The 23,801-nt window shown below is 45.2% G+C and overlaps 1 protein-coding gene and 1 long non-coding RNA gene across 3 annotated transcripts; one reads left to right on the forward strand and one right to left on the reverse strand.

Moving 5' to 3' along the window:
* Positions 1–1,299: 1,299 nt before the first annotated feature.
* On the forward strand, positions 1,300–21,950 carry LOC147097807 (heme-binding protein 2-like). Of its 2 annotated transcripts, none has more exons than XM_085971934.1 (7): positions 1,300–1,484; positions 9,236–9,292; positions 10,744–10,822; positions 11,522–11,642; positions 18,628–18,767; positions 19,774–19,937; positions 20,617–21,950. In XM_085971934.1, coding segments are annotated over exons 1-7 (645 nt in total). In that variant the 5' UTR covers positions 1,300–1,482; the 3' UTR covers positions 20,699–21,950. The 2 variants fall into 2 exon arrangements, with proteins under 2 accessions (XP_085828060.1, XP_085828061.1); XM_085971935.1 differs by lacking the exon at positions 1,300–1,484 and adding an exon at positions 5,978–6,094.
* LOC147097808 (uncharacterized) lies at positions 21,908–23,777 on the reverse strand. The gene is made up of 2 exons (XR_015074337.1): positions 23,416–23,777; positions 21,908–22,097 (listed from the first exon to the last, which is right to left on the reverse strand). It is a non-coding gene; the product is annotated as an uncharacterized LOC147097808 (long non-coding RNA).
* Between the last annotated feature and the right edge of the window lie 24 nt (positions 23,778–23,801).

Raw genomic sequence — 23,801 nt, forward strand, 5'->3', positions numbered from 1 at the left:
AACAATCTAGTTCAGTGACCGGGGAAGAGGATGGAATCAGTAGCAAGGGTACAGAATCTGTGGCAGAAGCTGAAGACAATGGCTTTGGTCTTCCCAATGTTTAACTGGAAGAAATTGTAGCTCAGGCAGTTTAAGAACACAGAAGTGGTGGAGGAGTCGAGAGAGGTTGTGGAGAGGTAGAGCTGGGTGTGGTCAGTGTACATGTGCTAGCTGATCCCATGTCTGGCGATGATGTTGCCATGGGGCAATGGATGGATGAATGGTTCAAGGACTGCTTAGTGTAAAGCGGGGGGCGGGGTGGTCCTGGTGGTAGGAGCAGGCTGCAGTATTTCATTTATGTTTCACACTAGGTGAACCTTTGTGATATTAGGGCATCCTTGGCAGCAATGTAAACGGCTGGTCTGTCGATGGGTGCTCCACCTTCATCCTACTCCTCCTCTATGTTCTCCTCATCCAAAGGTGAGTGATGAGCTCCTTCGTCCTCCTCCACCTGCAATCTTCTCTGCTGCACAATGTTGTGCAGGACGCAGCACACTATTATTCATGAAACCCTGACTGACGAGGACTAAAAGGCACATCCAGATCTATCTAGGCACCTGAAGGACAACTTCAACATTCTGATGGCTTGCTCTATGACACACCTGGTGGTCATGGGGCTCTCGTAGCGCTTGTGTGCCTCATTAGTGGGATTCCTCATAGGTGTCTAGAGCCAAGTTTGAAGTGGGTCTCCCTCATCTCCAACGAGCCAGCTATTAAGTCTGCTTCCTTGAACGAAAAAGTTCTTGTTTTGACCAAATGATGTAACATGACCGGCCCCCAGTTGCAGCACCGGCCCATGGAAAACCTGGGGCTAGTACACAGGTGATAGCACACTGACCCCGCTTTCTGTCCCCACTGTGCCCTGCGCCCTAGCACACAAGAGTGTAGTTTCAGCCCCTTAATGCCAAATTAGGGGCGGTTTTGTTTTCTTTAAAAGTCAGAAAACGTCAAGATTTCTGCCTTCATACATTTTGTAATCATCACTGTGGTGTGAGCTCATTTGGTTGTGGTTGATAAAATTAAGAGCAGCTCCTGCCTGCCATAGTTATTAGTCAAGAGATGCACTGTCACATCAGAATCTGACTATAAACAACAGCCCAGTTCTGGTGCCAAGAAGGTTTCATAAGCATTGGGAAATCTTGGCAAAAATTCATGAACACGACATGGTTACAAAACAGGTGCAGGCTATTCTTGCAGTTTCATCGTTGAATAGCCTGTAACGTGACCTACAGTTACTTTACATGCAGTGCATGTGATCTTCTGTAGCTAATCGTTACAGAGCCCTCTCTATCGCTCACTGTTGAATAACCATCATCTTATAATTAAACTTCCCCTCAATATAAAAGTTACATAAAAGGAGAGCTGTTCTTGATTTGCTCAGCACAAAATAAATAGTCATCGACAGACAACAGAAGAGCAGAGAGGAAAACCTAGGCAGCAACAATGTGAGTTTTCTAAAATAGTATTCTCTCGATTTACATAACAGACACTGTACTTTAAAAAAAAGAGTAACTCATTGTATGTGAAGTACTTTGAAATGTTTCTGAAAGATGTAATAAGGAGCTGTATAAATGCAAGTCTTTCTTTTATATAGAAGTGAATAATCTAACACTAAATGTGGTTCAATCACCACAAGTTCTACACAAACTGTTCCAATGCAAAGTTATTTCCAGCTACGTTTTGTGCACTGATCTACGATACACTTAATAAGAATGCATCAAAACTTTACTGCGATACACAAACTAAGTTATTTCAAAACAAGTGATTTTATATTTAAAACTGATAACTCAATGGTGTTATTGTGCCTGCTGAGTGTTTCCAGCATTTTCTGGTGTCATTGTGCCAATGTTCAAACCCATCACAGTGACCTGGTTGCTGCATCATTGAGTGCAGGTTCCTTTTAAAAGTCACATTTACCCCAAGCCTTTTCTGTGGAATTCTGTTGAGCTTGGAGTATATTTAATAAAACTTAATTTCCACATAAGCGTGTAATTTCCAGCCTTATATGAACAATGTGGGTGTTTCAGCAGTGATAATTTGTTAGGAGTCTATCAGAAATGGGTCAGTGTAGTCAGTGCCTTCTTGTTTACTCAGTTCCAGTGTCTCCGCAGTAGAAACTTCACTCTGAACTACCCTAAACTTCATTATTTAAGATTAGTAACTTTAAAAAAAGACATTTTATCCATGTGTTTTTAATGGTCATTATCTCGATGTTGGGAGACTGGGAGTGCAGCGCTCGAAGTGGAAACCTCGCCATCTCCTTTTTTTTGATTTACCAACATGACACCATTTTCTGTTGGGAACACTTGAGGGCAGCACCGCGTTTTGCGCTCTCGGGGGCACTCCCGAGACCCAGGAAAAGCCAGGTCGTGGGCTGCCGGAGCTGCAGAACTTATTGTCACTGATACTGTATCAGTGGCGGACGTAGCACAGCTGTGCTAATGGTACACTAGTGATATAAAAACTGCTTAAAATAAGTACCGAATTACTTCCATTTTTTAAAAGCATTTTTACCGTATCTGTGGTTTTAAGCACTTGAAAGGAGTTAGTCCCAATTTCTTGGCCCAGTATTGGGAAAGTAGCAGGAAACAGGACCGATCAGATGAGAAGTCCAATGGTTTGGGGAGGTTGTAGCACAATGAGCAATAGGCCTGTTATAAATCTCATCATTCATCAAGAAACTACTCGTGAAATAACGCTGGACAGCCAGCTGGTGGCGCCGTCCAGGGAGTATAAATGCTCAGGCGTGGGCCCAGCTTGCCAGGGACATTTTGAAAGACAAGGAGCTAGTGAAGTACAACTAGACCTCCATGTTCTGAAACAAGTTGATTAAAGCCTTGCTTTATACTCAAACCAAGTGCGGAGTGAGCTTTATTACATCAAGGCTCTCTTCCTATTCTCTACATCCTCACTGGTAGCCCCATGCCCTATAAATCCCCTCACGTTGTACCATCTTCACACTCCCCCTGCTCCCTCACAGCCCCTACTGAGCTCCCTCCTTTACTGCTGTTCTTATTTTGACCAAAATAATGTAATCATTTGCCACTGCAAACAATGCTTTAGTTACCTGCTGGGTGCACTGTGTACTGTATACTGGCTTAAATTACAGTTGTTCCCTGGTGACACTTTGAAAGGAAAGCGTAGCATAAAAGTTTAACGCAGTAGTCACATGTACTGCTACAGCAGTGCTCGTCCTGGAGGTGGTTTGGAGAAGTTCTTGCAGGAGCCGACACAGGTCAGCTACTGTTTCCCTGAAGAACCATAACCTTCTGAGACACAGCTCCTCACACATTCCTAGGAATAAGTCTCTTGGAATAAAACACAGTGCACTGCACCCTCCTGTGATGCAGGCATACCTGTCTCTGCTCCTGCTCCTCCACATCCTCCATCCCCTGAAGAGCCAGCAGAATAGCCAATGATATGACCATGATTTGGGTGAATTGGTCTAGTATGAAGTGCAGAAGTTCAAAGAAAAACCCAAATTGATTCTCCATTCAAAATGAAACAGAAGACGACCAATTTCACAGCATATTGCAAGGCAAATTCAACAAACTTAAAACTAAGATTAAGGTGTGGCCATTTAAAGGTGCTTCTGGTGGCTGTACACGGAGGGGACAAATCTTGGCTAAACGTGACCTGCTGCCAGATGCAACACAAGCGGTTGCAACAAAAGGAAAATCCCAAGGTGTTTTATAAGTATATTAACGGCAAGAGGATAACCAATGAAAGAGTAGGGCCCATTAGGGACCAAAGTGGCAATCTGTGTGTAGAGCCGGAAGATGTAGGTGAGGTTTTAATGAATATTTTGCATCTGTGTTCACTATGGAGAAGGACGATGTAGCCATAGAAATCAGGCAGGGGGATTGTGATATACTTGAACGAATTAGCATTGAGAGGGAGGAGGTACCAGCGGATTTAGCGGGCTTAAAAGTGGATAAATCCCCAGGCCCTGACGGGATGTATCCCAGGCTGCTGTGTGAGGCAAGGGAGAGGATTGCAGGGGCTCTGACACAAATTTTCAGAACCTCTCTGGCCACAGGGGAGGTGCCAGAGGACTGGAGGACAGCTAACGTAGTACCATTATTCAAGAAGGGTAGTAAGGATAAACCAGGGAATTACAGGCCAGTAAGTCTAACATCAGTGGTAGGGAAATTATTGGAAAAAATTCTGAGAGACAGAATTAGTATCCACTTGGAGAGGCAGGGATTAATCAAAGATAGTCAGCATGGCTTTGTCTGGGGGAAATCATGTCTAACCAATTTGATTGAATTTTTCGAGGGGGTGACTAGGTGGATGAGGGTAGTGCAGTTGATGTAGTCTACATGGACTTCAGTAAGGCTTTTGACAAAGTCTCGCATGGGAGACTGGTCAAGAAGGTAAGAGTCCATGGGACCCAGGGCAATTTGGCACATTGGATCCAAAATTGGCTTAGTGGCAGGAGGCAGAGGGTGATGGTGGAAGGTTGTTTTTGTGACTGGAAGCCTGTGTCCAGTGGTATACCGCAGGGATTGGTGCTGGGTCCCTTGTGTACATTAATGATTTAGATATGAATGTAGGAGGTATTATCATAAGTTCACAGATGACACGAAAATTGGTGGAGTGGTAAATAGCAAGGAGGGAAGCCTCAGGCTACAGGACGATATAAATGGGTTGGTCAGATGAGCAGAACAGTGGCAAATGGAATTTAACCCTGAAAAGTGTGAGGTGATGCATTTTGGGAGGACTAAGAAGGCAAGGGAATACACAATGAATCGTATGACCCTAGAAAGGACAGAGGATCAGAGGGACCTTGCTGTGCATGTACATAGATCCATGAAGGCAGCAGGACAGGTAGATAAGGTGATTAAGAAGGCATATGGGATACTTATATTCTATGCCTCGGCTAATGAAGGCAAGAGCAGGGAGGTTATGATGGAGCTACACAGAACGCTAGTTAGGCCACTGCTGGAATACTGTGTGCAGTTCTGGTCACCACACTATAGGAAGGATGTAATTGCATTGGAGAGGGTGCAGAGGAGATTCACCAGGATGTTACCTGGGCTGGAGCGTTTCAGCTATGAAGAGAGACTGGACAGGCTGGGGTTGTTTTCCTTAGAGCAGAGAAGGCTGAGGGGGGACCTGATTGAGGTGTACAAAATTATGTGGGCATAGATAGGGTAGATAGAAAGGAACTTTTCCCCTTAGTAGAGGGGTCAATAACCAGGGGGCATAGTTTCAAGATAAGGGGCAGGAGGTTTAGAGGGGATTTGAGGAAAAACTTTTTCACCCAGAGGGTGGTTGGAATCTGGAACTCACTGCCTGAAAGGCTGGTAGAGGCAGGAACCCTCACAACATTCAAGAAGCATTTAGATGAGCACTTGAAACGCCATAGTGTACAAGGCTACGGACCAAGTGCTGGAAAATGGGATTAGAATAGGCAGGGCTTGATGGCCGGCGCAGACACGATGGGCCGAAGGGCCTCTTTCTGTGCTGTATAACTCCATGACTCTATGACAAGCCCATGGAAAACCTGGGGCTAGTACACAGGTGATAGCACACTGACCCCTGCTTTCTGTCCCCACTGTGCCCTGCGCCCTAGCACAAAAGAGTGTAGTTTCAGCCCCTTTGTCAAATTAGGGGTGGTTTTGTTTTCTTTAAAAATCAGAAAACTTCAAGATTTCTGCCTTCATACATTTTGTAATTATCACGGTGGTGTGAGCTCATTTGGTTGTGGTTGATACAATTAAAAGCAGCTCCTGCCTGCCATAGTTATTAGTCAAGAGATGCACTGTCACAGCAGAATCTGACTATAAACAACAGCCCAGTTCTGGTACCAAGACGTTTCATAAGGATTGGGAAATCTTGGCAAAAAATCACGCACACGACATGGTTGCAAAACAGTTGGAGGCTATTCTTGCAGTTTCATCACTGAATAGCCTGAAATGTGACTTATATAGCCCACCCTCAATATAAAAATTACATAAAAGGAGAGCTGTTCTTGATTTGCTCAGCACAAAATAAATATTCATTGACAGACAACAGAAGAGCAGAGAGGAAAACCTAGGACATCAACAATGTGAGTTTTCTAAAATATAGTGTTCTCTCGATTTACATAACAACAGACACTGTACTTTAAAAAAAAGAGTAACTCATTGTATGTGAAGTACTTTGAAATGTTTGAGAGATGTGATAAGCTGTATAAATGCAACTTTTTCTTTCTTTTATATAAAAGTAAATGATCTGTCTTACACTAAATGTGGTTCAATCGCCACAAGTTCTACACAAACTGTTCAAATGCAAAGTTGATTTCCAGCAACATTTTGTGCACTGATCCCCACATCCCCATCTGCCTCACGATCCCTTCCATCCTTTCCACTTACCTTTCCCGCCATCCCACCTCGTCGTCTGACTACGCCCTCGGGTCGCCCTTTATGGGCTCCTAAATCTGTGGATTGCACTGGACCCCGATCCCTCTTCCACACCTTGCTTTTAGAAAGTAAAAATCTGTTTCCGAGCACTGATTCGGGAAAAGGTTTTTAGTTTTTTTAAAACACTTGAAGAGTGAATACTGTATGCAGTGGCTTACCTCGTATGTTCCATCGAGGCATACTGTCCTCCTGATCCCCCGTCGCCTGTGATCTGCACCATCATCTGCGTCTTGAGCGGAGCAGCAATGCCACCTAGGGTTGGGAGGGCTGAAAAGTAAGTATACTAACTTTATAGTCTATTTTTACTTTATAAATTAAAAGTAACACCAAGGAAACAATTAAGTGTGACTCAAAATGGTAACACCAGTGATATGTGAAAAAACTAGTTGGCCCTGAATTTACTCAAGTGTTTACCTGATTCCTGCAGAATCACTGGTCCTAGTTATAAGGGGTGCCCACCGACTCCAGTAACCTCCGCCTGCACTTACAAGGCGAATGATACCAACAGGCCAGGGTCTCCTACCCTGGCTCAGAAGAGGGGAGTAGTCTGGAACCCTGAAGAAAGGAGTACATTTATTTTTAAATTGCGACAGTCCCCTTACTGGTGGGGGGCAAAGTGAAGATGGCTGGGGTTTCGATGGTGCCTTGGGCAAAGCCCCCACCCCCTCCTGTTGCAGCTCACAGACGTTTGGGGCTTTAATAAATTATAGATAGATAATAACAATCACAGGAGGCTTTGTGGTTTACATTTTCTCACCGAAACACTTTCAGTGGCTATGAAAAGCTATTAGTCATAGATAGATTTATACAGCACAGAAAGAGGCCTTTCGGCCCATCGTGTCTGCGCCGGCCATCAAGCCCTGTCTATTCTAATCCCATTTTCCAGCACTTGGTCCGTAGCCTTGTATGCTGTGGCGTTTCAAGTGCTCATCTAAATGCTGTGATGGTTCCTGCCTCTACCACCCTTTCAGGTAGTGAGTTCCAGATTCCAACCTATTCTCAGCAACTTCTCAAATCAAAAAGTATGAACAAAAAGTTAAGCTACTTGTTCTATTTTCTCAAAGAACTGCATTATGAAGAGAAATAAAAGACCTTGTATAGCAGCTACTGTGTAATAATATAACTAGAAAGCACATTAGAGAGTGTGGTGCTTTAGCAACAAAGTGTGTAATCTGAATCAATGTAAAATTAAAGCTCCAGCTGAAAGCATCGAGTGCAAAGGCATGTGGAGTTAAAAGGGTTTGGGGTTCTTCAGTTTTTATTTATAGTGCCGAAGCAGTAACAAAGCTAATTAAAACTGAAAAGGCTGCCAAAAAAAAATCAGGTTATCCCCAGGAGGACTGGGTAAAATGCCTGGAACAAAATATTGATTCATCATAGCTGTGTTTTGGATGACGGTGTCACATCTGCTGACCACACACTGATGATTCTGGCAAAAGGATGCCCAAAGATATCCCAAAATAGGGATTGAAATAAGTGAATAATCAAGGAATTAATAATAGCAATAAAAAATAAGAAGGGTGTAACATGAGAATAAAACCATGCAGAATAAATAAATGCACAGGGTCACAGTCTCAGAATAAGGACTGAGATGAGGAGAAATTTCTTCACTCAAAGGGTTGTGAATCTTTGGAATTCTCTACCCCAGAGAGCTGTAGATGTTCAGTCATTGAGTATATTCAAGACAGAGGTCGATAAATTTTTGGGAACTAAGGGAATTAAGGGATATGGGGATAGTGCGGGAAGGTGGAGCTGAGGTAGAAGATCAGCCATGATCTTGTTGAATGGCGGAGCAGGCTTGAAGGGCTGAATAGCCTACTCCAGCTTCTATTTCTTATGCACTGGCTCTGTTGAGTTATGCAATGTCAAGTGGGTCAGCAGCAGGCGAGCTATAATTGGCCTCAGTGCTATTGCTTAGGGAGGAGAGAATGAGCCAGGATTCCTGCTTCTGATCCCAAATCAGTGACTCCTGCTGCAAATGTCCATGCACGAGGACAGGATCAAACTCAGCTACGATGACCCTCATGATCGAACAGTCTGACAACACCAATTCTCTTGGCTCACACATGTAAAATGGCCACTTGTGCGAGGTACCAGAGGCTGCATGCAGTCATAGAACCAAACACCAGCACGTGCCAGTGCCTTAAGGAAAGTAAAGGGAGAAAATGGGAATTACTTCTCAAAGCAGAAACAATGATAACAACAATTAAACGTTCTTTGCGCCCCAGTTTGCATTTACTGATTTCTTCTAATGCCATCTAGTGACGGGCAATTTGTATTTTCACTTTCACTAAAAAAAAATGATTTAAATCTATGTGGATTTTATACAGTATATATGGCGCTAAGGGAGTGATGTACTCAGAGGGCAGCTTCTAATGTGAATGAGTAGAAAAGATTTTTAAAAACTATAAAATAGCATTTTTATCAAGGTTTTTTGTTTTATTTTGTTTGAATAATAAAACTAAGAAGTAATTTAAGGAGTGATAATATACTTTACATTGGTGAGTTGGAGGAGGCAAGAGTCCATGATCGAATAATCATAGCTGGATTCTGGATGGAGTGGGACTGATGGGTACAATGGCCTTTTAGTCTTCCCCATCGACTTGATTTTTTTTCCAACCAAACATTAGACTTTTAGATTTTTTATTTGATTTCTACTTTTCTCATTTCTGAAGACGGAAACGACTACTGAAAAATTCCAGGAAATGTTTTGGAGAAATGGAAACTGGAATGCAGGACTCTATCTACACTGTTTTAATTAGTTCCATTTGCTTTTTTTCCCCCCTCAGGTACTGGGCTGGACTGATTATCTCTCTGTTCCTGGGTCTGACAGAAGCTGGGATCAGGTCAGAAAGCTGATAATGTACCTACAATGGGAGAGTGAAATTTAGAAAATCTGATGGCATAGTCTGGAACACCAACATACTGCGCGCCAGAGTAGCAGGATGTGTGTTTACATCTGTATTTCTCCTTGTGTTAAATTATTAATAAGCACCTGATCACCATCAACTGACCTCTGCTGCAACATGTTGATGTTGGGTGAGGACAGGATTGGGTTCGGGTATGATGTCCCTACAGTCGAATAGCCTGCCAACACCCCCATTACTCACACTTAAAGAATGGCCACTTGGCAAGGTGCCAGAGGGTGCTAATTACCTCAGAGCCGTACCTCAAGAAAAGTCAGTGCCTTCAGGAGAGGAGGATAGGGAAGAAAATTAACAAAAAAAAGCACAATGCAGTCAAGCTTTTGTCCAGGTACAAGATGGCTCGCTCCACAAAATGAGGCACTCTTGTCTTGTGGATGGTGGAAAACTTGCTGTTACACGAGTAGGCTGTTTTACTACCTCTCCCCAGGACTAATCACAGAGTGGCATTGGTGATAGCCGGGGAATAACCTTCACCCTATGAAACAGAAATAGCCATGAACTAGCAAATAGAGAGGAAGATTTAGGCTGTATTTTCTGCAGTGCAATAGTGTTAACAAATCTATAACACACAAAGGAAAATACTGCGTTTATACAAGTATAACAGCAGTTTTTGGACTTAAAGATCACTTAAAAATGTGCTCAATGGTTCAGTAAGTAGCTCAGCCATACAAGTCAGGAAGGTCCCCGGCCTCGGAGTCAGCTGATCTCAGCCAGGCCAGTGCTACAATTGGCCTCAGTGTCCGAATTAGGGAAGAATAAAAAGCGTCTAGGGCTCCCACTGCTGATCCTTACCCAACAACTCTTGCTGGGTAATGCCCTTGTAGATACTGAATGAGAATAGCAATTGTGTTCTGCTGTGATGTCCCTCACTAAAATTGCCTATTGAAACAAGAAAGACCATTGTGCCCATCAATGCTCATCCTGTCTGTTAGACGGTGCAACCTGGTGAACGACCCTCCCCAACAGCTAATAATGTCAATTCCTGGAGGAGGCAAAACACAGAAAAATACTGTAGCCACACACAGAAAATTCCCCCTAGATCCCGAGAAGCATTCAAGCAGGCTCCAGGGGATCATGGCCACCCATGACGCATCACTAGACATACTTATCTCCCCCCCCCCCCCCCCATCACATCCTTATATGTCCCAATGTCCTTAGGAACATAGGACTGTACAGGACTGAAAAGGGCCATTGCCATGCTGGTTACATCTCAACGGTCAGACTTCCCACCATACTATATCTTTAATAGCGTATCTGCCAAACATGTAACCATCACGTAACGCAGTATATAATATAGACATGGAAACAGTGGTCAATAACGGTTTGGCTAATCTTCACTCCTAATTGTTCTTTTATTTTTCTTTGAGCAGTTATTCTAAACCAGCTCACTGCGGAGAAGGAAAGGAATGTTTCAATTATGATCTTGTTTGTGAAAACCCAGATTATGAGGTGAGAAGCGGAGTGCAGGCCTAATTTTCAATTTTGGAATAAACAGATAAAGTGCCTATCATGTAAGAAGCTGGGATGTTTATACACCCAATCTGGAATAGGGTTTTTTTGCTTGCTGCTCATCTTGGACAAGTAGAAATTGAAAAAGAGTTCTTGGATTCTATCAGTAGTTCTTTCATTAGATCTTCAAGACAAAACAGCACTGTATAATACATCCAACTGCTGGAGAATTTATTTAAACTCTACTAAATAATTAATGACAATTAAAAGATTAAATCATGGTATTAAAATAGCAATTGATTGATACAATGGGTGAGGACACTGTCCTTTCACCACTGGATGGGATTTGGATTTGATCCAGACCAGACAGACAAAACAAATGTTTCCTTCCTCTGCCAGCTGTAAACAACCTACACGGAATGAGATTGGGCAGTCTCAATCTCGCTTCTAGTGGGTATGGATCCAGACAACAACAACAACACTTCCAATTTGGTCCAAACCGACACTCACACTAAGAGAACCAGATAGTTGATGTGGGAAATGGGGGGGGAAATCACAATGGTGTAGTGGAGGTTCTCTTTTGAAGTTGGAGTTAAGAGATGTTTTGCTCGGGTCAAGGAGTTGGAGCTTTAGCTAGTTTGGAGGAGAACTGACTGCTTCGTGTTTAACCACTGCTTTTCTTTGCTGCTTCACATGCAGGTTCGTCATTATAATGCTTCAAAGTGGGTTGCGACCAAGGTGACATCCCTTTTTATGGAATATGCTAGCTATCAAGGATTCACAAGGCTCTTTCAGTACATCCAGGGCAAAAATGAAGAAGGTACAAATAAAAAAACAAAAATTAAATATAACAGTGACAATCAGATTAACTGTAATAATGACTTCCAAAATAAAGTTCTATTTCAAAGCATAAAACATTTCCTCTCAAAATAAATTGCTTAACATTTGAAAAATGCATTCCAACATACGTCTATGTAGTCAGGTGTGCTGCTTTGGGGGGTGATATACCTATCAATTCATTCCATGAAAAGCGACGAGTTAAGATAGTAACTATAGGTTTTTATTGGCTAAATAACAGAGCCCACCCTCGTGGGTGATCGGTTCCAGCAAGGAAGAATACTAGCCAAGCAATCACCTTTATACCTGGGCAAGCAGGCGGAGCCATGAGCGGAGTCAGCTGAGGTATGCCTAGGTATAACAGCGTGCGAGGCAAGAGGTAACCTTGTGTAGTGATAACAACAGTGTAAACAATAACAGCGGTTTACCACATTCACCCCTTGTTTAAAATTGAGTCCGGCGGGGTGAAGTGTACTACTAGTTCGTGTATGTCAGTCTATCAGGAGGCCTCGTAAGCCTTTCTGACCGGCGCAGCAGCGGCGGCGGTGGTGCAGTATCCGATGTTAATGCTGGTGTCTGCGTGGTCGACGAAGGCCCCTGGGGTTCCGGCATGCCGCCTACAGGAGCTGGATTTGGAAGAGTGGTGGGGGATAACGGTGGTGTCTCAGGGGTGCCCGAGGGTGCGAGGTCTCGTAAGGAGACTGTGTCCTTCCGCCCGTCTGGGTATTCCACATAGGCATACTGGGGGTTGGCGTGCAGGAGGTTCACCCTCTCGACCAGGGGGTCCGTTTTATGGGTCCTCACGTGCTTCCGCAGCAGGACGGGCCCCGGAGAAGTCAGCCATGTTGGTAGCGAGGTTCCCATAGTCGACTTCCTGCGGAAAACGAACATTTGCTCATGGGGGGTGGCGTTAATGGCAGTACAAAGCAGTGACCGGATGGAATGGAGTGCTGCCGGGAGGACTTCCTGCCAGCGAGAGGTTGGGAGGCCCTTAGACTTTAGGGCTAAGAGGACGGCCTTCCAAACTGTCGCGTTCTCTCTTTCCACCTGGCCATTCCCCCGGGGCTTGTAGCTGGTGGTCCTGCTCGCAGCAATACCTCTCGCGAGCAGGAACTGGCGAAGTTCCTCGCTCATGAAGGATGAGCCCCGGTTGCTATGTATATAGTTCGGGAACCCGAACAAGGCGAAGAGGTCGTTCAGGCATTTGATGACCGTGGTACTGGTCATGTCTGGGCAGGGGATGGCGAAGGGGAAACGGGAGTACTCGTCAATAATGTTGAGGAAGTACACATTACGGTCAGAGGACGGGAGGGGCCCCTTAAAATCAATGCTCAAGCGCTCGAAGGGGCGGGTGGCCTTGATCAGGCTTGCTCTGTCCGGCCGATAGAAATGCGGTTTGCATTCGGCACAGACTTGGCAGTTCCTGGTCAAGGTCCTGACCTCCTCGATGGAGTAGGGCATGTTGCGGGCCTTAATGAAGTGGTAAAGTCGAGTGACCCCGGGGTGGCAGAGGTCGTTGTGGAGGGTTCGCAGTCTATCAACTTGCGCGTTGGCGCATGTACCTCGTGATAGAGCATCTGGGGGCTCGTTGAGTTTACCAGGCCGGTACAAGATATCGTACTCGTAGGTGGAGAGCTCAATTCTCCACCTCAAGATCTTGTCGTTCTTGATTTTGCCCGTCAGCTTGTTATTAAACATAAAAGCAACCGAACGCTGGTCGGTGAGGAGGGTAAATCGTTTGCCTGCCAGGTAATGCCTCCAGCGTCGTACCGCTTCCACAATCGCCTGGGCCTCCTTCTCGACAGAAGAGTGTCGGATCTCAGGGCCCTGGAGGGTCCTTGAGAAGAAGGCCACAGGTCTCCCCGCCTGGTTAAGGGTTGCAGCTAGGGCGAAGTCGGATGCATCGCTCTCCACTTGGAAAGGGATGGACTCATCCACTGCGTGCATTGTGGCCTTCGCAATGTCTCCTTTTATGAGGGAGAAGGCTGCGCATGCTTCTGCTGTCAGGGGGAAGGAGGTGGACTTCATGAGGGGTCTGGCTTTGTCCGCATAATTGGGCACCCATTGGGCATAGTAAGCGAAGAGCCCCAGGGTTCTCTTCAGTGCCTTTTGACAGTGGGGAAGGGGAAGCTCCATGAGGGGGCGCATTCTTTCGGGGTCGGGGCCGATGACTCCGTTCTCTACTACGCAGCCGAGGATGGCAAGGCGCGAGGTGTTAAACATACATTTCTCCTTATTGTAAGTGAGATTCAGCCGTTGGGCCGTACGGAGGAATTTCTCCAGATTAACATCGTGGTCCTGCTGGTCGTGGCCGCAGATGGTGACGTTATCTAGATAAGGAAACGTGGCCTGCAGCGCGTTCTGGTCAACCATCCGGTCCATCTCCCTTTGGAAGACCGAAACCGCGTTGGTGACGCCGAAGGGAACCCTAAGGAAGTGGTAGAGGCGGCCATTCGCCTCGAAGGCGGTATACTGGCGGTCCTCAGGGCGGATAGGGAGTTGGTGATAGGCCGACTTAAGGTCGATGGTGGAGAATACCCGGTACTGTGCAATCTGGTTGACCATGTCAGATATGCGGGGAAGGGGGTATGCGTCCAGCTGGGTGTACCGGTTTATGGTTTGGCTGTAGTCGATGACCAGGCGGTTTTTATTGCCGGTCTTAACGATTACGACCTGGGCACGCCAGGGGCTGGTGCTCCCCTCGATGATGCCCTCCTTCAGGAGACGCTGCACCTCAGAGCTAATAAAAGCTCTGTCCCCGGCGCTGTACCGCCTGCTCTTGGTAGCGACGGGTTTACAGTCGCAGGTGAGGTTAGCGAACAAGGAAGGGGGCGGGACTTTGAGAGTGGAGAGGCCGCAGGTGGTATGCGGCGGGCGGTTTAAAAACTGCTGGTTGTAGACTGTGAGTGGGGGGAGGTGTCCACCGTATGCCAAAGTGACACTTTGGAGGTGGCATTGGAAATCCAGCCCTAGTAGGACGGCAGCGCAGAGCTGGGGCAGGACGAGAAGTTTAAAGTTTTTATATTCCGTGCCCCTAACCGACAGGGTCACCACACAGTATCCGCTGACGTCTGTTGAATGGGACTTCGACGCCATCGAGATCCAATGGCGCGTTGGCCGGACAGTGAGGGAGTAGCGGCGCACCGTGTCTGGGTGAATAAAACTCTCCGTGCTCCCGCTGTCGAACAGGCAGGTCGTGGCGTGGCCGTTTACCTCGATGTCCATCATGGACCTGGACAGATGATGCGGGAGAGCTTGGTCAAGCGTGACGGAGGCCAGTGTATGGCTGAGTGAGCTGCTGTCGTCGGCAGGTGAGGCGGTGGTCGGGTCTGGAGACAACATGGTGGCCGAGTGCGGCGAACAAAATGGCGGAGAAGATGGCCGCCCCCACGACTCACATGAGGTACTGCTGGCGTCTGTGGCCTTGATCAAAGATGGCCGCCCCCACGATTCACATGAGGCACTGCTGGCGTCTGTGGCCTTGATCAAAGATGGCCGCCCCCACAACTCACATGAGGCACTGCTGGCGTCTATGGCTTTCCCTCTGCAGGCGTTCGCGAAGTGGCCTTTTTTTCTGCAGCCGGAGCAGGTCGCGTTCCTTGCAGGGCAGCGCGCCCTTTGATGTCTCGCCTGGCCACAGAAATAGCAGCTGGCGGCCCGATCGCGGGGCTCCGCTGCCGCAGCAGGTCCCGGGGGTGGCGGTCCCGATCGATTCCGGGACACCGACGCCGTAGTAGGTCCCAGGGGCGGCGGTGCGAGGGGTATTGCGGCCGGAGTCGGGCCCGAGTCCCACGGTCGCGCAGCACTGTACCCGGAGTACGCCTTGCCGAGTGTTAGTAGCGCCCGTAAAAATTCATCTACAGACTCTCCTGGCTGTTGCGAGCGGGATCTTAGGAGATGTCTGGCATACATTGAATTTACTGGGCTCCGGTACTGCTCTTTTAGCAGGTCGAGGGCCTCTTCATATGTAGTAAGGTCCCGGATGAGTGCAAATACTTTAGGGCTCACCTGGGCGGTCAGAACTCTTAGTTTGTCAGCTTCCGATGGCACGCCGGAGGCTACCAGGTAGGATTCAAAGCAGCTCAGCCAGTGATCGAAGTTGAGGGCTGAATTCGCTGCCTGTGGATTTAGATCCAGGTACGGCGGTCGGAGGGCTCGCAGCCAAGTCGGCTGCTGGGGCTGGTCAGTCATTTCAAAATTTAGCCAATAAAATTGATATACCTATCAATTCATTCCATGAAAAGCGACGAGTTAAGATAGTAACTATAGGTTTTTATTGGCTAAATAACAGAGCCCACCCTCGTGGGTGATCGGTTCCAGCAAGGAAGAATACTAGCCAAGCAATCACCTTTATACCTGGGCAAGCAGGCGGAGCCATGGGCGGAGTCAGCTGAGGTATGCCTAGGTATAACAGCGTGCGAGGCAAGAGGTAACCTTGTGTAGTGATAACAACAGTGTAAACAATAACAGTGGTTTACCACAGGGGGAAGAGACTTCCCCACAGAGAGGGAGGAAAAATTAAAGGACACTCATCCAAAGTCATTCTTGCACATTTCCAAGCAACTGCTTACATAGCAGATAAAGCCTGAGAGAAGGCCGTCCATCTACTCATCCTCTCAACCAGGGGCCATGTGTGGCACAAGAGCGCCCAAGCAAGTTGGAGGGGCAATACCATCCTAAAAATAATCAAAACCATTTTTATGGAAAGTAGTTTTTTTTTTGATAGCCCATTAAAAGCACTTTGCACAATTACCTAATACGGCTGTGCCAGGATTCTGCCAATAGCAAAGAGGTGAGTTTTAAGGAGGATCTTAAAGAAGCAGAAAAAGACGAAGAGGCAGATGGGTTTAGGGGAGGGAATTCCAGAGATTGGGACCTAGGAGACTGAAGCCATGACTGCAATAGTTGGGCAACAGGAGAAAGCAATTCACAACTGGCTGGAGTCATAGTAAAAGCTATCTTGGGAGGGGCTGGAGGATCTTCTGGAGGCAAGGCCACAGAGGAATTTAAAGACAATGATTGGAATTTTACATTTGAGATGTAGATGTCAATGGGGAATGGGGTGATCGAGGAGCAGGTAAGGATACAAACAGCGAAGTTTTGAAAGACTTGCAGTTTGTGAGGGAAGGAAGGCTGTTTGGAGCAGTTGAGACAACATATGGTAGGTGGGCTGAGGTAGGGGTGGAGGCAGGAGTTATTACAGAAGTGAAAGTAGGCAGCCTTTGTGGCTGCGAGGATACTGAGCTCAGGATCGAACAGGTCTCCAACGATGCAAATAGTCTGGTTAAGGCTGAAACAGTGGCCAAGGAAGGGAATGGAGCCAGTGGCAAGTGGAAGGAGTCTGCCGTGGGAGCTGAATACAGTGGCTTCAGTCTTCCCAATATTTACCTGGAAGAAGTTACGGTTTATTGAAGACTGCACGTCAGATAAACACTAACAGCACAGAGGCAATGGAGGGATCAAGGAAGGTGGAGAGGTAGAGCTGATTGTTATCGGCATATATGTGAAATCTGATCCCTTCAATGCAGATAATGTAACCAAGGGACAACAGATAGATGAGGAAGAGGTGACCAAGGATGGAACCTTGGGGAATTCTGAAATACATAAATGCTACAACACACAAACAGGAAGCCCTCCACGTGAGCCAAATACTGTAGTTCTATTCACATTTACCCACCCTGTTTCTATGTTGTAACTTCAAAATATTTCTACGTATTTCTATACATAATGTACCATGACTACAGTACCAGAGAATGTACCAGAGATATCGATCCTGGAGGTTGTGAAGATGGGTGAGGGTTTCAGCTGCAGTAAGGTGTAATAGAGAAGACAGACATTGCAGGTGAAAGAAGACAGTCTTGGTAAAGAATCAGACGCGGGGTTGAAAGTTCAGCTCAAGATCAAATAGTTTTGAGAAGGTTTTTTAAAGAGACAGAGGTAGAAAAGTGGAGAGGTTTAAGAAAGAAATTCCAACGAGTAGGAGCGAGGCCGTTGAATGCTCTGTCACCAATGGTGGGCCAAGGGGGAATACACAAAAGTCGGAATCAGAGGAGCAGGGTGGTCGGGGGTAGGAATGTAGAGCTGGAGCAGGTTGCAGAGATAAGGTGGGGCAAGGATGTGGTGAGAGTTAAAGATGAGGACCAAGATTTTAAATGTAAGGCATTAGGGGACACGGAGCCAATATAGGTCAGTGAGCACAAAACTGCCCAACGCATTACCGGCACCCGGCTACCGACCATAGAACATATATATCAGAAACGCTGCCTACGGAGGGCACGGTCCATCATCAAAGACCCTACCCACCCCAGCCACAGTCTGTTCGCCCTCCTACCATCTGGAAGACGCTACAGATGCATTCGCACCCGTACGACCAGATTTAGGAACAGCTTCTTTCCCAGGGCTGTCATCCTACTGAACTCCACAAATAAACACTAAAGCCTGCACATCTGCCGATGCACTTTATTATGGTCATATTTATTTATGCTAATATATATGTACAAATGTATGTTGAAATGTTTAAGTGTCCTAATCCAAATTGTACACTCTCGGGAGCCGCAAGCCTACATTTCGTTGTACTGCACTTGTGCACTAACAATGACAATAAAAGTTGATTTGATTTGATTTGATTTGATTTGATTTGATTTGATGAGCGAGCAATACTTAATGCAGGACACAGTCACCCACCATTACCTGATTAATCTTATCTGGTCTTCTATTCTATTAAACTTCGTAGTGCCTTTCACTACGGGCTTTGCCCATCTAGTTTTGTATATCAACAAGGTATAAAGATTTTTGTCTGGAATATAGGTGGGGTTTCTCCCGGTCTTTCACGGTAACTTCAGCGGTTATGCCGTTTTTCCAGGATTTCTGCCAACCCTCCACCATAGTTACAATGGCAGATTGGGAAGAGTCCCTATGGATATTCCACCCCATTGTGAACAAACACTAACAGTGTTATTTCAACACAGGCAAGCATATCGACATGACGACTCCTGTTCTGCTTAAGGTACCTCAAAATGAAAGAATACTGGAATTCAAGAACTACATCATCCACTTTTTGCTGCCAGCTGATTATCAGCAGAGCCCTCCAGCACCCATTGACACTGATGTAAGTAGCTAGATAGTTCACAACTTCGATAAAGTGTACTTTGGACCAGAGTTTTGCTTACCTCATTTCTTTCATTTCCGACCCCTTTAGTTTCCCCTGTAATATATATCATTCACTGGTTAAAGGGTGGGGCAGCCAACCTGCTCCAAGACTTTGATGATTGCCACTCTTCATACAGCCATGGTGCACAAGTCGACAGGGTGAATCACTCTCCAATTTCCCTCCCTCCATGTGGGAAAAACGCCTGGCCACTCAGAATAACCGCTGATGGTGTGCTGCAAATCAGAGCTCTGCATGTGGGAAATCAAATGAAGGGGAGAGTGATTTCCTACACATTCAACCTTGTCGTCCTAAAGCTGGACTTAATGACCAATGTGCTTTTGAAGCAGAAAAAGAGTGTGTCATTAGATCTGGTTTATTAACTCAGACTGATAACAATCACTTGATTCTTTTCTATTACTTCATGACTCAACACATTGGAACATAAATGCACTGCACCACAATGTCTGTGAACTATTTTCTTATGTAAGTGTCGCTGGGGAGTCACAACCTCAACTATATCAGTCTAGGCAGCCACGCTGTTTGTTATCTCAAACAAGGAAGTTTTGTGTACATTTGTTCCCTATTTAAATGTTTTTCATCTTAACATCTCCCTTCACCATGCACTAGAGGTTAATGATTTCATTTACTCCCAAACATCTAGCAGCATTGCTTGGTAATGTACAGGTTTGGCATAGAGCAACACATTTGTTCTCTGACGTTTCTGCCCTGAGGGGTAACGTCATATCTCTGCTTAGTGCCTGTCAAACTAGACCAGGTGCTTACTACATGCTGAATTAGAGACACAAACCTACAATCTACCAATTTATGGCACCAGACTACTACTAAACAATGACGTTTTAATGCAGGGATTCCTCTTATCACATTAAGCAACCGATTCCTGTTCACTGTCTATTTTTCCAATTTCTACCTACCGACATAATTTTTTTTCTTTTATACTAAACAGGTTTATTTCATTGACTTCCCAGAGAGGTATGCTTATGTGAAATCCTTTGGTGGTTGGTTATTGACATGGAATTCAAAACTCTATTCCTTAAAATTGAAACAACAGCTGAATAATGCTTCCGAGGTCTTTGACTCCAGTTATTACTATGGTGCTGGCTACAACAGGTAAAGATTGTTGCTTTAATTCAATGGTTAGCTGGGTAATGGAGTGAATGGAATACTCAATATGTTGCACTGCAGGGTTGCAATCCTCTATATAGAGTTCACAAATTTAACCATGCTGAAATGGGATACACCAAGTACTCTTTCAACTCCAGGTGGCCAACGTCATCGCAGCAGATATATCTGGGAGCAGGGTGACTGCCTATGCTCTCAGGTGCAGATGATGCGAGTGAGATCCAAGAAAGGTGAAGGGAAGAGAATACCTTTACAATGCTATACTAAACATAGTGACCTCAAGAGCAATGCAGTGGGAGTATGAATTAGTGCTCCAACATAAGGCAATAGCAAGTAGATGTGCATCTGTGATTCCTCATATGAGATTGGAACCTTGGCTATTCCATTGGCAAGAGAAGCCAAGCAAAGACAAGATGTTTCCCATCTGGAAGAAAGGAAAATCAGTCTGTGCATACTCTTAATAGTGGCTAGCTATGGAGGCAGATTGCATCCATCTTGATATTTTTTGTCTCCCCCACAGTCGCTCAGGAGAGGCTGAAGTTGAAGAAAAAGAGCAGGGGCAATGTCCCATTCTGCAATGTGCATTATGTATATTAATAATTTGCAAGTATTCACTTCAATAAAAATGGATTCTATTAAAATCAACCTTTATTTCTTTTCCATGTAGCCCAATGACATTAGTTGATCGACACAATGAAGTATGGTATATCGCAGAAGGAACTCCAGTATGTCTAACCACAGCCCCCTGAACTCACCAAAAAGACCAACTGAAGAACTTTCCACGAGACTTTTTATCCTGGTCCATGGTACAACTCATAATATCTATAACCATAGCTTTTAGATTTTAGCTTCATAGAAAGAAACATGCGATTAATATCTGTCTGGATTGAGGGATCATATCTAAAGACATACTCTTTGTCTGCTTTTAAAATACATTCATCATTAATTCCAGTTTTCGGATGGCATGGTTGGACTGGTAAGGGACCATGATATGGAGCCTCCTCTCCTGAGCTTCAGCATAAGTGTTTTGTTCATTCAGCCAACTACGACCCTACTTCAGGCAATTATTACTCAACTACTAGAGATTTAAAAATTGTCTTCCCTTCTGCAGTTCTGTCCCTTCCTTGCCTATTCAATGCCATAACTCGCAGCTGATAATTGGCTACATGAACAACCCTCAGGCATTGGAAAAACTGATCGATAATCAGCTGCTAGAATGCATGCAAGAACGCCCAACTCATCCTCTCTAAACCTTGGATGATCTGTTCAATGTGTGACAAACTTGTATCCAAACACGTCATTAGTTACTTCACCAATGCACACTCCAACTGCAAGTGAAGGTTAGAATTTTTTCTTTTGGGGTCATTTGGTCCAGAGGCACAGACTGACCATCTAACAGAGGAGCTAAATAAATTATGCTGATTTGGCTTCTGAAGAGTAATATTGACATTAAATAAATTACTTGTTCAAATGTTTCAGTCTAGTACTTTTCCAATACTAAATCTCTGCCACTCATTGATAATGGACCACAAAACTACCCTTGGGGTATCCTGAAACAATAATTGAGTACTGTGGCATTTCAATATAGTACATGTTCATACTTTAATTCCTGGCTTGTCAGGCTTTAATGGATAATTTCTTATGCCTCAAAACCTCAGACCATGGAAATGTTCTACAAATTTCAACCTTGACTGTAGTCTATTCAAGATGCTGTTATGTTGTCCTTTCAGATGTACATCTGAAATGTTGGTAAAGAAAATAGGAGCACCTCACTGACAAATTAATTTCAGTTTTTCCCCATAACCCCATTACTAAGTTTAAAGTTTCATTTCTTTAGTAGGCTCTAGGCAGAATTGTGGGGAAAATGCAAGTTTGCTTTTTATTATATTTTGCATCATTATTGAATCTGGATTTCTATATATCCTAATATATTGAATAGAATATAGAAATGCAAGCAATCATAAAATACTTCAGTTTATTTCAATAAATGAGTTACACGTGTACATTGTTTGTGTGTATTCTGTGACAGGCTTTCCGTTATTGCTTCCTGTTGATATGAAGTACTAGAATGGAAATGCATCTCCAAATCAGACTCTCTAGTCCACAAACTATGTCACATAGAATTCTTCCATGAAGAATGTTTCTTTACTGTGTCAAAATAAACAGAGAGGGGGAAGAAATGAAAGGGTAAATGTTCTGCTTTTTTTTTGCTGCCGGCAGGAAGCCTTATCTGCTGCAAGTAGAAATCGGGACATCACACACTCACATTCATAACATAAGAAATAGGTGCAGGAGTCGGCCATTCGAGCCTGCTCCGCCATTCAATGAGATCATGGCTGATCTTCTGCCTCAACTCCATTCACCAGCCCCATCGCCATATCCCTTGATTCCCTTACTAGTTAAAAACCTATCGACTTCTGTTTTGAATATACCCAATGACTGAGCCTCCACAGCCCTCTGAGGTAGAGAATTCCAAAGATTCACCACCCTCTGTGTGAAGAAATTTCTTCTCATCTCATTCCTGAATGGCCTAGCCTTTATCCTGAGGCTGTGGCCCCTGGTTCTAGACTCCCCAGCCAAGGGAAACATTCTCCCAGCACCCATCCTATCAAACCCTGTAATAATTTTGTATGCTTCAATGAGATCCCCTCATTCTTCTGAATTCAAGAGAATACAGGCCTAGTTTACTCAATCTCTTCTCATACGACAGTCCCGCCCATCCCAGGAATCAATCTCGTGAACCTTCGTTGCACTCCCTCTATGGCAAGTATATCCTTCCTTAGGTAAGGAGACCAAAACTGTACACAGTACTCCAGGTGTGGTCTCACCAAGGCCCTATATAATTGGAGTAAGACTTCTTTACTCCTGTACTCAAATCCTCTTGTAATGAAGGCCAGCATACCATTTGCCTTCCTAATGGCTTGCTGCACTTGCACATTCACTTTCAGTGACTCATGTACAAGGACACCCAGGTCCCTTTGAGCATCTGCATTCCCCAATCTTTCACCATTTAGGAAATACTCTGCCTTTCTGTTTTTTCAAGTGGATAACTTCACATTTATCCACATTATATTCCATCCGCCATATTCTCGCCCACTCACTGAGCCTGTCGAGATCCCCTTGAAGCCTCTTCACATCCTCTTCACAATTGACACTGCCACCTAGCTTTGTATTATCAGCAAATTTGGAAATGTCACATTTAGTCCCCTCATCCAAATCATTGATATTCATTTTAGATGGAAAATCAGGGGTTGCTGGCATGGAATTTCCCAATATCCACTCCCAACTCGTGAGGCAAATTTACCCCAATCTCTCTTCCTGTGGAAAAAATATATAAATTTCTCTACCCCACTGACCACCTGGGTAATCTGGTCCCACACTTCTGCTGGTACTGTTTAGCAAGTAGTTACAGGAAAGATTACAAGAACAATATTTCCTTCTGCTCTTCAGCTACCTTGCTGCTCACCTGGCTTCAGTTTTCAGTGATGTCCAAACTACCTGAATGCTCTCTTCCAGTGGAGCTCAGTGTTGCCCAGAGCTATAACATTGAGATGATAACATGTATGATTAGCATCAGTTATTCATTAGTTAATGGTTTGAACACATTTCCATCAGCAGCAAAGTAAACATCACGAATTCAAGCTGCTGCCCTTGAGAAGATGGTACCGGGTGGGGGGAAGGACAAAGATGTCCTCTTTCGTCCCGAAGGCGCTCAACAGCCCTCGAGCCGCGGGCGGGCTGAGGATCTCCCGCTGGCTGCGCTGTGATTGGCTGGCGCGGGCGGGCTGAGGATCTCCCGCTGGCTGCGCTGTGATTGGCTGGCGCGGGCGGGCTGAGGATCTCCCGCTGGCT

Source organism: Somniosus microcephalus, chromosome 31 (genome assembly GCF_052327205.1).
Source record: "Somniosus microcephalus isolate GS21.2 chromosome 31, FLI_Smic_1.0, whole genome shotgun sequence".
Taxonomy (NCBI): Eukaryota; Metazoa; Chordata; class Chondrichthyes; order Squaliformes; family Somniosidae; genus Somniosus; species Somniosus microcephalus.

What these genes read in the sequence shown, in the direction of transcription:
- LOC147097807 (XM_085971934.1), top strand. An exon ending in CCAGGGCAAAAATGAAGAAG is followed by an intron (nt 11,643 to 18,627) that starts GTACAAATAAAA and finishes ATTTCAACACAG; the next exon opens with GCAAGCATATCGACATGACG. An exon ending in CAGCACCCATTGACACTGAT is followed by an intron (nt 18,768 to 19,773) that starts GTAAGTAGCTAG and finishes TATACTAAACAG; the next exon opens with GTTTATTTCATTGACTTCCC.